Here is a 15,407-nt window from a genome sequence, read left to right as displayed (position 1 = left end):
TAATTTTTGAAGAAAATGAAGAAAATGAGTTAAAATGTATATGTTCAGAAATACATAATACTAATAAAACAAAGTAAGAGATGCGAGCGGGGTTTTATCGCGCCTAAAGCCATCCAGCTGTGAAATATATACCAAAATAGGTGAATATTTAAGACATTTCACGAACAGATCGTGCAGGTGCTTTATAACTAACAGGTTAGATGTTGTTGCAGTAAAAAATATTCATTTTAATACAATTATTAAAGTTGTATAACGTAGAATATGTTTTGTCATTCAGTTTCTTCATATTTAACTAAATTCCACTATGATGATTTCGTAATGCTAGTCATGTTTACTGTCGAATAATGATACTATTCTTTCATTTTCACTGTGGAGTGAATCATTAGTATTGTATATGCGGTGCATTTTCACTGTATAATTATTTTTTTTTTTTATCTATTACAGCTCATTTCTTTAAGCATGTAGAGCAAGACTTTTGCTTGCTTTTTTTTTATTGGATAATCATTATGATAACACCCAATTTAATTCAAATATTAAAAATACAGGTTAAACTATTCCTATTCATATTGTTTAAAAATGTCAATCTTATTTACAAAGTTTGTATAAACAATTATACAAACAAAGCAAGCAAGCCAACCAAAGTTTTGCTTTACATGCATTAGGAAATTAGCTGTAAAGCCTTAATTTAGCCGACTTGCTCAAACAATAGATAAAGTAAGAGAAAGATTTGATAAAATTTAATTTACGGAGGAAAGTTTGGTTTTAAAACACTCTAATAAATTCAATAGAAATAACATTTATTTCAAATGTATTCCATTTAGTTTCTTATAAAGCGTATAGGGATCTTTATCCTTATTTTTTTTTATCCATTTCCATGACACTTCACCACAAATTACGTACATCTTGATATAGATTGCACCTTTGTTTTCCCGTTTAAAAGGTTTTACACTGGAGCCCTTTATAGCTTGCTGTTCGGTGTGAGCCAAGACTCCATGTTGAAGACCGTATTTTGACGTATAATGGTCTACTTTTATAAATTGTGACTCGGATGGAGAGTTGTCTCATTGTCACATACGACATTTATATATGGCTCAAAAACGAAACGAGACGGGATAAAAAGGGATAAAAAAAACCCTACTTTTTTAATATATTAATATAAACCTTTTGCGTTATAATAAGTTAGTCATTGCAAAGTAAAATGCTTGAATAATTAGATCATATCAATGACTAATAATGAGCAGAATGTTATAAGAAGATGTGGTATGAGTGTCCCCAATATGTTACATACGAGGGATGCCACGCTCGGCATTGCCTTGTTTGGACTGTAAAATGTGTGCACTAGTCTGAATAATCACCCATATTTATGCCCATGTTTACTGATCTATCTTAAAAGTAAGGTAATGGGTTCGTTGATCCCTTTTATTTAAAAAGAGCTCTTTCCAGTAGAATATCATAATAATATAGACAAAAGGAAGGATGTAGGGAAAGCAACAAATGCGGCAAAATATGACATATAGAAAACAAAATGGTTATGGAATAAAGATTCTTGTGACAACAACTCATACGATACATAAAAAATCAGAATAATGAAGAAAAAGTTGGTTTCCATATATAAACGTGTACATGCAGTGTTGGTGTATGAGTCGCGTTTTATGATTTTCATTATGTTACTTGATATGAAAAATTGACAAAAGATAATATTTTACTTGTAAAAGTAAATGCTGAGCCTGTAATAGCTGCTCTTCTTGTTCCATTTGAATTAATAGAAACAACGCTGTCGTCTTTCTTGTTCTCATAGAATCATATGATATGAGGTCCATGTTTTTATCGCGCATTGCACTTTAAATAATTTAGCGCCAAAACTTAACTTACACTTAGCTGGATTTATTGCCGTCGTAGTTCCATCTTGTCGCCTTCGTACTTGTATTCGATGGCAACACGACGGGAATACGAGGTCTTCACGAAGTCGTGCTTCCATCGTAAGACCCTCTGGTAGCTTCGTGACTCATTCGTATAGACATCGTAATGTCAAAACTGCCCGATGGAAACGATGGAAACACGAATGCAATACGATGTTCAAAGATGCATTCCCGGTGACATTACGATGGTGAGGATGGTGATACGAACTCAATACGAACCCTCAACATCGGACGCACCTTCGGGGATTTTTTAACATGTTAAAAAATTTAGAACCCTTCCCGAAGTTTTCCCCGAAGGCTAGAAAAAGTCGCCGATGGTTCTACGATGGTTAAAGATGGCATTACGAATAGCCCGATCTGGATACGATCAGTCCCGATTTTGAAAATTTCCATAATCGTGTTGCTATCGGCGTAAAAATCGGGACAGTGTGACGCGGGCATAAAGAATGTTTTAGCTACCAAAACTGGAAAGAGAAACCTTATATAGTAACATAAGAGTTCATCAAAGTTTCCATCAAGCAACTTGTTATTTTGCAAATATCGGAGTCCCGCTTGACAGTGTTCCGAATGACTAAATTGTAAGAAAACCATACAGTTCCGTTCCCACGCGCTGTGTGGATGTATGTAAGCCGAGAAAAACCCAGAACAGTCACATATCAAGACCTATCATATATTATCTTTATAGATAATATCTTAAAAGATCTACTTGAAGAACATCTTACTAAATCTAAGTAAAGAATATTTTACAATATATACATTTTTAATTTTAGTTTCTTGTGTATAATTCGGAGTTTAGTAGTTTGACGTCCATTATCAATGAACTAGTATACCTATTTTAAGGACGCCTCCTGGTGCGGGAGTTTCTCGCTACATTGAAGACCCATTGGTGGCCTTCGGCTATTGTCTGCTGTACTGTCGGGTTGTTGTCGCTTTGACACATTCCCCATTTCCTTTTTTTTTTTTTATGTATGATTGATAAAAACGACAACATTGAAATAGACACTTGCTTTTTGACTATATTTTAAAAGCTTTGATTTTTTAATTCGATTAACTGACGACACCGCATCTTCCTTTAAACATATTGTTGAGCAAATGGTTTGAACGTTTTTCTCTTAGATAGTCCGAGACCACAATTATTTCGTAGTGCATTTCTTTTGGAACAAAAAAATCCCACATGCGCTTTCTCAAAGAAACTTTTACAGTGCGTTGTGCTACTTTTGGGACAGAAAACTTCATCGCCTCTTACTCAAAATATGGACAATTTTATGTTCAGGGCGTCTTGAAATCTTTTGACAGCTTCCGAAGTGCTAATTTCAAACCCTTTTCAGCTGGACCAAATCACTACTTTCCTTTAAAATTATGGACCCAAATTTTTCTACAGTGTAATTTCTTCCCTTCTTGCAATTTGAGGCATTAAACATGGAGAAATAAATTTGGAAGGGGTATAAAAATTAATGGCAAGTAACCCACTGTCAACATGGTGGTCTCGGAACAACGAAAATCAAGGGACGACAATGGTGGTCTCGGACCAGATAAATGACCATTATATTTCAATCAGTTATCTTATTCAACATAAATAAACAATTTTGACTCTAAAAGAGAGGCAAAAGATACTAAAGAGATATCCAAACTCGTCTGTTGAAAACAACAGTATATAAAACACAACATAGAAATGTTAAAATAAGACTGAGCAACATAGACCCCACCATGGTGTGAAAGCAGGTGCTCCGGAAGGGTAAACACATTCTGTTGGACCTATGGAACCCGCTGTGTATTGCTGATGCAAGTACAAACGTTAATCCAGTGGTAAGCCTTATAAGATATTACACATTCGAAAAAAGAAGACGGGAGTGGGTTATATCAACAATTGGAGCATATCTGTAGTCATTAGCATTTGTGAAATAGATATTCCATAACGTTCGACCTCATTGTGACCGGAAAATTGTCATATGGATGAATTCAACTTTACGGTACCACTTGGACAAATTGGTTCAGAAGCTTTCTTGTAAGCAGCAACCATCTTTCGCAGAAATGATGATAGAAAATGCAAGCTCTGGTATGTTTTTTTTTTATCGTAATTTTGTTTTCTTAGCCGACCAAGTATTTTTCAAATGATGAGTTTTTAAATGACAAATACATTTGTATCGGTTATTTTTCCTTAAAAAGCCCATGAACTTCGGGTGGTTTCGCCCCCTACACGGCGGTCTTTTGTCCAGCGTTAGCTTTGCGAACTTAAAGCCTCTCGATGGATTCTACCGTAGTTGGAACAAATGGCCTAGTTATCCCATTGGAGGTTAACTTAACATAGTCATTAAATTTACTGACACGTGCTTATCGTACGCCAGCGTATCCAAGTTCTTTGCAAAATCTAACATAAATATGTTACATAGTTAATGTCCTGTTTTTTGACCTTTTATATAATTGAGGACCCCCTGTGTAAACATTGTTGACCTTTTTCATTTAAATGTACTGTGCTATAGAGTTCGGACTTTCGTTTACTGTGCCATTAGTGTTGTTGTTCATCCGTATCCATTGAATTACCTGTACAATTTTGACAATAAAATAAATAAAAATCCTAAAGTAAATTTATTGCTTATTTTGAATCACGACCCGTAGACATAACCATTTGGTAAGTACTTGCATTATTTCTTCTAATTAAAAAGTAATACAGCTTATAGGGTTTACATATATACAAATATAATATTATCATTAAATAATTACAAACAGTTAGTATCATCGGCGGAGAATAGTATAATATGCGTTTAAGGAAATGTTTAGAACAAAGTTATCATGTTCTATGTAAGTGTGTCAATTTTATTTTTTACAGAGTTTGTCTTTAGTGCCGTGTGGAGGCAGTAGAGTGCCTGCCCGTGCTTCAAGTTTATGCTCTTATAATATACTAGATTATGGAGTGTGTGTCCGAGCGAGAACTGCTCTAGTTCATTACTTTAGGAATGTTTATCAAAAAGTAGTATTTCTATATTCAGCCCCATTCTACTAATTGGTCAGCCATCAGTCCTACCCTGATATACACTATCTTTTTTGGGTAATTAATACTGATAGCGTTTGACATTTTCAGCCGAACAAATTTATCACTTTTACTTAACTTAATTATTGTATGCTGGTTCATATTCTGGACGCCAATCTTTGCTCCTTTATTATGTAATTCACTAACAAAACAATTATGAAGCTAAGAAACGGAAAAATACTAAATACTAAACTTGTTCAAAGCGGGTATCTACACGAATCGGTTATCTAAAAATACTACCATCGCTAACATTTTTAACAATAAAAATCGTGGTTACCCTTCTATCGATAAGTGTCATGCCAAAAATGACTTACATGTCCCCGTCTTTCCACCAACAATACGGTAAGGTCCACGTTTAATGGTCGCACATTTTCTTTAAATTTTGAAACTGATATTACTTGAAAAACAAACAGTATTATTTATTTACTCACATGAAACAAACCGGGATGTGGTATTCAGTACGTAGGAGAAACTGGAAGATATTTATCAAAACGCACTCAAGAACATCTGTATCGTTTTAAAAGACCTAATAATTCAAAAGTATCATTTACCAACACCTTAAGAAGCACAACCATCCTTTTAAATATTTAGCAGTTCAACCTTTAGAAGTAGTAAATAAGCAGCCTGGTGAATCGCATTCAAAGTTTGTACGATCACGGAAAATAATTGAATTAAATTGGATTAAAAAATTACACAGTTTACCCTCTCGGTCTAAATGATAATATCATGGGAATTGGTAATATATCTAGAACCAATTCCGTTAACATTTTGGATATTGTTTCTAAAACTGTTCGTAAAAACCGTTCTCACGGTTGTAGAACAAATCGCAATCAAAGAAAATTTCGGACCAATCATACCAATATTTCGGACCTAATTTATATTTCAAAAAACAACGGCAGACATTATCTGTTAACAAAACTCTGTTCGTTACCGGTTAATAAGTTAAATAAAATTTTGGAGGATTGCAACACAATTTCATATAGCAGTCCTAAGTATGAAATTGTTCAAATTATTATGGCATATTGTTATTCTAAATTATTTCCCAAAATTGATCGCCCTGAAGATCATAAAAAACATTTTATTAAAATTAAGTATGTCAATAAAGGCTTTGATTTTGTAAATATTGCCGCTATATTTAACGACCATTCTGTTAAAGAACAAATTCCTGGATATTTTGACAATACTGAGTACACAAAACCCCTTACAAATATAGATTTATTTCGTCTTCAAGCCATTGTTCAACTACTAAATTGTCTATTATTCTTACCAGCACACTTGGTACAATTAAAAACCTTATAATAAATTGTTCAAATAAGGCTTTCGAAAATAGTGGAATAAATTACTTTTGGAGTGTCAAGAACTCGTTGGAAGTACTTGATAAATTGCATGCTTATATTGGTGATTTTGAATCTGTTCAAAGTTTTGATTTTTCTACCCTGTATACCACATTGCCTCACATTCTCATTAAGAAAAAATTCACACACCTAATTAAATGGGCATTCAAAAAATCAGAATGTGAATATATATGTTCAAACTCTTTTAGGTCATTTTTTAGTAGCAATAAACAAAAAAACTATGTTAATTGGACATGCTTTGATACTATATATGCCCTTGAATTTTTACTAGATAACATTTTTGTTCGCTTTGGGGATTCCGTATATCGTCAGATTATCGGAATTCCAATGGGGACTAACTGTGCACCACTTATTGCGGACCTCTTTTTGTATTGTTACGAGTTACAATTTATGACATAAATAAGCAAAGACCCATCAAAACAACATCTGATAAACAAATTTAATAATACTTTTAGATATTTGGATGATATTTTGGCTCTCAATAATGACGACTTCAGTATGTATATTAATGAAATTTATCCTGGTGAACTTAGTTTACTTTAAATAAAGCTAATACTAACAATGACCACTGCCCTTTCCCCGATCTTGATATTTATATCACTAACGGAAAGCTGAATACTAAAATTTATGATAAAAGGGATGATTTTTCATTTCCTATCGTTAATTATCCGTTTTTAGATGGTGACGTTCCCTTGTCACCATCTTACGGTGTTTATATATCTCAACTTGTACGATTCGCTCGTGTATGTAACAATGTTTTAGATTTTAACGAGAGAAATTTATGTATTACTGAAAAATTATTACACCAGGGTTTTCGATATCACAAACTAGTCAAAACATTTACTAAATTTTATCATCGGTATAAAGACATCATTCGTAAATATAGCTCAACATGCAGACTTTTTATACGTTCAGGTATTTCACATCCAATTTTTTATGGAAATATTCTTTATAAAGCACAAAGGTGTCAGTATTCACCTCATAAACTTACAAAACCTTTGAATAGACTTATTAAGAAGGGATATAATTACGATACTGTTGTCAAGTCATTAAAGATTGCATATTTTGGCGTTAATATTGAGTCACTGATAAGGTCTTTGCGTCGGAACTAAACACATTTATTCTAAAAACAGTTGTTGGCATGACACGGGTTATGTTCTTCTCATATATGTTATGATGGTATGATACTAAACCCCTTACGGGAAGGATTGTGCCTGATGTTCATATGATGAAATCATAATCTTTCAGTCAGTTTAATTGAAGTCTGGAGCTGGCATGTCAGTTAACTGCTAGTAGTCTGTTGTTATTTATGTATTATTGTCATTTTGTTTATTTTCTTTGGTTACATCTTCTGACATCAGACTCGGACTTCTCTTGAACTGAATTTTAATTTGCGTATTGTTATGCTTTTACTTTTCTACACTGGTTAGAGGTATAGGGGGAGGGTTGAGATCTCACAAACATGTTTAACCCCGCCGCATGTTTGCGCCTGTCCCAAGTCAGGAGCCTCTGGCCTTTGTTAGTCTTGTATTATTTAAATTTTAGTTTCTTGTGTACAATTTGGAAATTAGTATGGCGTTCATTATCACTGAACCAGTATATATTTGTTTAGGGGCCAGCTGAAGGACGCCTCCGGGTGCGGGAATTTCTCGCTACATTGAAGACCTGTTGGTGACCTTCTGCTGTTGTGTTTTTTTTATTTCGGTCGGGTTGTTGTCTCTTTGACACATTCCCCATTTCCATTCTCAATTTTATTTACTTCCATGATGTCACATTCTGGGAACGGAACTGTATGGTTTTCTAATAATTTGGTCATTCGGGAGACTATCAAGCGGGGCTCCGACATTTGCAAAATAACAAGTTTCTTTAAATTATTTTATTGGTTCATATTTTCATAAAGAATGTTTTAGCTACCAAAACTGGAAGGAGAAACCTTATATAGTAACATAAGAGTTCATCAAAGTCTCCATCAAGCAACTTGTTATTTTGCAAATATCGGAGTCCCGCTTGACAGTGTTCCGAATGACCAAATTGTAAGAAAACCGTACAGTTCCGTTCCTATGCGCTGTGTGGATGTATGTAAGCCGAAAAACCCCAGAACAGTCACATATCAAGACCTATCATATATTATCTTTATAGATATTATCTTAAAAGATCTACTTGAGGAACATCTTACTAAATCTAAGTAAAGAATATTTTACAATATATATATACATTTTTAATTTTAGTTTCTTGTGTATAATTCGGAGTTTAGTAGTATGACGTCCATTATCAATGAACTATAGTATACCTATTTTAAGGACGCCTCCTGGTGCGGGAGTTTCTCGCTACATTGAAGACCCATTGGTGGCCTTCGGCTATTGTCTGCTGTACTGTCGGGTTGTTGTCGCTTTGACACATTCCCCATTTCCTTTTTTTTTTTTTTTATGTATGATTGATAAAAAATGCGTACAATGTGGAGCCAGTAAAACAATAATCTAATTTTATAACTGTAAACGTGCGATTCTTATATCAGTACGTACAATACAACACATGACAGTGGAAGAACCTTAAACCCCAGTCACAATAAGAGCTACATTTACTACCGTACGAGGACCTGTAGCAGGTAACGTCTATGTCATTTGTTCTAGATCTCTTGTGAAGAGATGTCACATTGACAATTGTGAAAAATACAAAAAATGGATATTCTAACTTATTAGTCGATTATAAACTGACAACGCCATGGCCAAAAGAGAAAAGAATCAAAAGACAAATAAAATCATCAAAGGTACCAGGATTAAATTTTGTATTTACGCCAGACGCGCGTTTCAAGTACAAATGACTCATTAGTGACGGTCAAATAAAAAAAAAGGTTAAAAGGCCAGACAAAGTACGAAGTTGAAGAGCATTGCTGACAAAAGTTCCTAAAAGTTTTGCCAAATACAGCTAAGGTTATCTATTCCTAAGGTAGAAAAAGCCTTAATATTTCAAAAATTCAAAAGTTTGATTAACAACAGTATATAACTCATGATACGGTAAGACCTTGTCAAAACTTAATTTTCATCTATCAATTCCTAACTAATCATGAGCTACATGTAATCGATAAGTAGAAAAATTATAAATTTAGGAAAAATAGATATAAAGGTTTTTGAACAATTTGAGTAAATCGTCATTTAATATTATCTTACAGAAGAGACCATGATGAATTCAGTAAAGTTAACAGTTCTACTACATGTATTATTACCAGTTTTCTCTCAAGATTTACAAGAAGTAACAATTAGTACTCCACTTGGTGGACTTCTCGGTTTACGTCGGAGGTTATCGAGTGACGATGTTTATGAATTCAAGAACATACCGTTTGCTAAAGCACCTGTCGATAATTTACGTTTCGAGAAACCACAGCCGTATGGATCATGGGATAATACATTAGATGCTAGACACTTTGGTCCGTCATGTTTTCAAGACATGTCCAGATCCAATTTGAAAAATAAAAATATCTCCGAAGATTGTCTTTTTCTAAATATATATATTCCTCATCACATTTCAACCGTTAATACAAAATCTGTGATGGTATGGATCCATGGCGGGGGTAATTTCGTCGGACAAACACAACTTTACGACGCAGCATATTTAGCCTTGGCAGGAGATGTTATAGTTGTTACTATTCAATACCGTTTAAATATTTTTGGTTTCTTTGCAACCGGCAATAGTAAAGGAAATTATGCGTTATGGGACCAGATTTTGGCGATACAGTGGGTAAAAGATAATATAGCCTCGTACGGTGGAAACAGTCAATCTACCACAATATTTGGAGAGTCAGCTGGTGCATTTGATTTAGGTTTATTATCTATTATGCCGCAAAATGAAGGACTATATCAAAGGATTATACTGCAAAGTGGACTCGCCCTCGCAGAAAACGGTTTGGGAACAACTACACACCGCTCTTCATCACAGGTAGCAACAAATGTGGGATGTTCTCAATCAGATGCAGGGGAATTAACTCAATGCATGAAATATGTAGACGCAAACGTTTTATTAGCGGAACTAGGGAAGCTAATTTCATTAGGTTTTTTTCAAGGAGGATCATTTGCCCCAGTAATTGATGGCGAATTGTTGCCTACTCAACCGAAAGAATTGTTACGGGATTCACAATCACAAGCTTCTAGATTTTATAAGTCGCTGGATATCATCATTGGTGTTACAACAGGAGAGGGTTCACTTTTGTTAGATATATTTCTAGCTGGTGTTCAAAATTTTTATAACTTTAACGCAACAGATTATATACCAAAACGCATACTTTGTAACACTATTGCTCAGGATATTGTAAATGTTATATACAATAGTAACACCGATATAGCCTCCCTTATATGTGATAAATATGGTGCAACATTAACACGTGATCAGCTTAGTAAAAATGTTTTAAATGCATATTCAGACCCTATATTTTTAATCTCCGGAGTTGAATCCCTGCGCCTTCACACAGGTATTGATAGTGGCAGACAATTTCAGTATCTTTTCTCTAAACCAACATATCTTCTTCCTGTTATACCTCGTCGTCCGGAGTGGTTTGATGGTTCAGCGCATGCCACCGAACTATTCTATTTCTTTTTCATTGAATCCCTCCCCACAGAACAAGATAGAGAGCTGTCTTCAAATTTAATGAAGTACTGGACCAATTTTGCCAAAACAGGGTGAGTATTACACTGTAAAGATTGGTTGTATTTGATTATTTTTAAGTAAAATATATTATAAAATTAAGATGTAGTGCGATTGCCACACTATTCTGTGTATAATTTCGAATTCATAATTAATATAGTTATTTTTAGTTTATCATAATTTTTGTTCGTCAGCTGTTTGTGTGAAATTTCACAATTAATTTTTATCGATTACAACTTAGATAATTAAAATGATAAACATTTAAGCGTCACTGATGAGTCTTTTGTAGACCAAACGCGCCTCTGGCGCAAATTCAAAACTTCAATCCTAAAATGATAGTATCTATGATGAGTATATTTAAGGACCAAGCTTAATATAACGGTGATGATTCGTTATAGAATGGAACCTATAAAACCGTTTAAACCCGTTGTACTTGTTTGCTACTGTCCTAAGTCAGGAATCTGATGTCCAGTATAGTTGTCGTTTGTTGATATGGTTCATAAGTGTTTCATGTTTTTTTATTTAGATTAGACCGTTGGTTTTCGCGTTTGAATGGTTTTACACTAGTCATTTTTGTGGCCCTCTATAGCTAGCAGTTCGGTGTGAGCTAACTTTAAGGCTCCGTGTTGAAGACCGTACTTTGGTCGATAGGGGTTTACTTTTACAAATTGTGACTTGGATAGAGAGTTGTCTCATTGGCACTTATACCACATCTTTTTATATCCTACACAGGCAAATTTTACTCACATCAATTTCACGTGAATTTAAATTCATGTGAATCTCACGTGAAATTCACATCAATTTCACCTCAAACGAGCTTATACGTGAAACTCACATGGAATCAGTTTTTGTGAGTTTCACGTGATTCTCATGTGAAACTCAGGTGAATTTCACATGAAAATCACGTAAAAATTTTTCATGTGAAATTCACATGAATTTTTAAAATACAGTTATTTAAATAACATATAAATTTTCAAATTTAATCAAAATCATGAAAAATATAAAAAAAAAATGTTATAAATTTCACGTGAAATTCATGTGAAAAATTTCACATCAGATTCATGTGAATCTCAATTCACGTGAGATTCACATGAAAATTTTCACGCGAGTTTCATGTATAAGCTCGATTGAGGTGAATCTCACGTGAAATTTTTCATGTAAATTCATGTGAGATTCATGTGAAATTCATGTGAGCAAATTTTGCCTGTGTACATTGTATTGAGCGTCAAAACGGAGATATTTGGTTCTTGTGCATTACTCCATCTATATCTTTTATTAGATCTTAAAAATGAAATTTCAGAACTTTAAAGTGAAAACAAATAATATGTTTATATAACCATTAGAGTGATATTAACACACCAATGGAGTACATTCATTGAATTTTAAACTATCAACATTGCAACTGGTCAAAGTTTGTTCAAGGACCGTGTAGACTTCTGGTTGAATGAAATGAACGTAATTTTAAACGTTTACTTAAAAGATTTTATTAACAATATTTACATATCTACATATCTACATTGTACAAGTAAGACAAATTTTTACCAAAAATGAAAGTTTAAAAAAACATCTTTTATTTCATCATGATAGGATACAACCATAATAATTATCAAATCTTGTTTCTCTGTGACATTTTTCGTTTGACTAAAGAGGGTGCAGAACATCTAAGGGAGTTAACTCTTAAAAAACAGCTGAGTGTTTTAATCACACATAGTTAATTTGGAGAAATCAAGCTTTCAACTATTAAAATAAGTGTTTGTCAAAATGCTATATAGCCAACCAAAATAAATTATTCCTGTAAATTGAGCGGTTCAAATTTCTAGAAATATTTATATTTTTGTAACAGGTCAAAGTAAATGTTTTGTCAAAATTATGGTTTCAAATAGTAATTTAGTGAGACTGAATTCGTTCATCACCAATCTTTACTATTGGAATTTGATATCAAATATATTTCTATAATATTTTCAGTGAGAGGAATGATGGAGACAGTAATCTTTTAATTAGAGTTATACAAAATACATCCGATAATTTAAAACAGTTTATTTTCAATAGATTACATTGTTGTTGTTACCTGGGCATCCATTTTGTGTGTGGTGAATTTGAATTTTAAAACCAGGTTCAACCCACTACTTTTTCCTTAAAATGTCCTGTACTAAGACAGGAATTAAAATTGATGTCAAAAAGTCTGTTTTTATGTATCTTTGCGTTTATTGTTGTTGCAGTTTAGTGTTTCTGTTGTTCTGTTATTTTCCTCTTATAGTTGATGGGTTTCCCTCGGATTCAGTTGGTAACCCGAATTTGTATTCTCTTTATTCGATTTATCACTTTTATTTGGCGGCTTACTACTGTTAACTTATTACGTATAGGTATTGCTTATTGAGATTGTATTGCGTCTTCTGTTTGGCATCTTCTGTTTTGCCTTCGTGCACCGCTATGCACACACTAATATGTGTTTTTTTATGTTTTAATATGATGACATTGATCCATTTATTCGAGTGCCACAGATAAGTCTTACATAGAAAAGGTTCGCTTCTGACTTACTATATATTAAGCCGTATGTTTTATCAAACTAAAAAAAATAATAAAAGACACAAAATGCATTACAGATTATATATACTAGAACACACCCGTGATATCGCGGGTCCGTGACTGAATTAAAGTATATAACTATGCGCAAGCCTTATTTTAGTATTAGTATTGTCATCTGATAAAGTCATGCCGATTAATAAGATACACAGTTTTCTCTGCTTTCAAATCTTTTTGTTTGAACCCGTCGAACTGGAACTTATAAATTATTGGTAATATTAATTATTTGAAAAACAAAAGATCCTTGAATGGAGTATTTTTTAATCAACAGCATTGTCCTATATAAGTTATAAATAAGTTGAATTCTGTGATTCGCTGTTTTACGTCATGCCCGCTAACAAATTGAAAACTGTACCTATACGCCTTATTTTTTAGTCCAGATTTTTAGTATTCTTTTTGTTATCTTAGAAAGTCTTACTGAAAATACTACAATAGACCTGTAACAATTTGACAATTTAGTAGTGTCAACCCTGTGATTATGACCCGTGTATTATGTATATAGCATATCAATCCTGAATAAGCATACTAATCCTGAATACACCGTTTGTTGGTGCGCCTGTCAAATGCGTAACGTACAAATAAGGTAATAGGTAACAGGTGTGTATACTATTGGTATCGGTATCGGACTCGACCCGGAACTTCTTAATTATTGGCAATATTAATTACGTGGAAAACAAAAGGGCCTGGAGTGGTGTTATTTTTAATCTACATCTTTGTACTATATTAGTTATATATAAAGTTGAATTCTTTGATTCGTCGTTTTTACGTGATGACGGCTGACAAATTGGACCTCGTAATTTTAGTATTATATATAAATATAATAAATATAATATAATATATATATATATATATACATTTATATATATACATAAGTACGTCTGAGTCAGTGACAACCCTACAACAGATGTATCCATCGGATCGCCATCAATGATATATATATACAACTCGTCTAAACATCAACCCAACAATGTTAGATCTGTAAATTTGGTTCTTCCCTCGTTATATATATATATATACATACAACTCGTCTAAACGTCAACCCAACAATGTTAGATCTGTAAATTTGCTTTCGCAAATTTTTGGTTCTTCCCTCGTCGGGATTCGAACCCATGCTACTGTGATATCGTGACACCAAATCGCCTGCACTGCAGCCGTCCCGCTAGACCACACGACCACCTGGGCTCTCAAAAAAGAGCTTTCGGTGGGCATGTGTTACCTTTCCACGTCAGTTTTAATCTAGCGGCGTACTACAGTACATGATATATAAGGCATGAAGATGTTATTATTACAGATCAGCTAAATTATCTATAGTAAAGGATCCTACAAATTAATGTAAGATACAGTCACAGAAAATAATTATATTCATAAGTACGTCTGAGTCAGTGACAACCATACAACAGATGTATCCATCGGATCGCCATCAATGATGGTGATACATATATATATATATCAACTAACTCTAATCATATAATTATTCTTCAGAGATGTCAATGGTGTAAACCTACCAAAATGGGAAGAATATGACACAACAACTGAACATTACATTAATTTCGATATCAACATTACAACTGGTCAACAAATGTTAAAGGACCGTGTGGACTTCTGGTTGAATGACATCCCCAGCATTCTAAATCCAGCCTCATCAACACGCAGGCCATCGATACAAACATCCCCTACCAATGGCAGTCACAGGGTATACTACCAACAAGTACTGTTGGTAGATAGCCTTATATTGTTTGTTGTGTGGTGTTTCTACAAATCAATGTAATTTTAGGATCTTAAGACTTATTATCTTATTTATAATAGTCATCTTGAAATATACAACTGAACATAGATAAATCAATAAAAGATATCAAAAATGAAAATGTCAGCAAAATCTTTAAAGCA

At 33.6% G+C, this 15,407-nt stretch overlaps 1 protein-coding gene across 1 annotated transcript; it reads left to right on the top strand.

Annotated features, from left to right (window-relative positions):
• Positions 1 to 4,403: 4,403 nt before the first annotated feature.
• LOC139487600 (fatty acyl-CoA hydrolase precursor, medium chain-like) lies at positions 4,404 to 15,385 on the top strand. The gene is made up of 3 exons (XM_071272497.1): positions 4,404 to 4,548; positions 9,472 to 10,972; positions 15,003 to 15,385. The coding sequence occupies exons 2-3, from the start codon at positions 9,480 to 9,482 to the stop codon at positions 15,286 to 15,288; spliced, it is 1,779 nt and encodes a 592-aa protein (XP_071128598.1). The 5' UTR covers positions 4,404 to 4,548; positions 9,472 to 9,479; the 3' UTR covers positions 15,289 to 15,385.
• The last annotated feature ends 22 nt before the right edge of the window (positions 15,386 to 15,407 follow it).

This window comes from Mytilus edulis, chromosome 9 (assembly GCF_963676685.1).
Source record: "Mytilus edulis chromosome 9, xbMytEdul2.2, whole genome shotgun sequence".
NCBI lineage: Eukaryota > Metazoa > Mollusca > Bivalvia > Mytilida > Mytilidae > Mytilus > Mytilus edulis.
This window is presented reverse-complemented; position numbering and strand designations above follow the sequence as displayed.

Coding starts and splice junctions, on each gene's coding strand:
- LOC139487600 (XM_071272497.1), top strand. CDS start 9,480: ATGATGAATTCAGTAAAGTTAACAGTTCTACTACATGTATTATTACCA. Junction 10,973..15,002: donor ACCAATTTTGCCAAAACAGG/GTGAGTATTACA, acceptor ATTATTCTTCAG/AGATGTCAATGGTGTAAACC.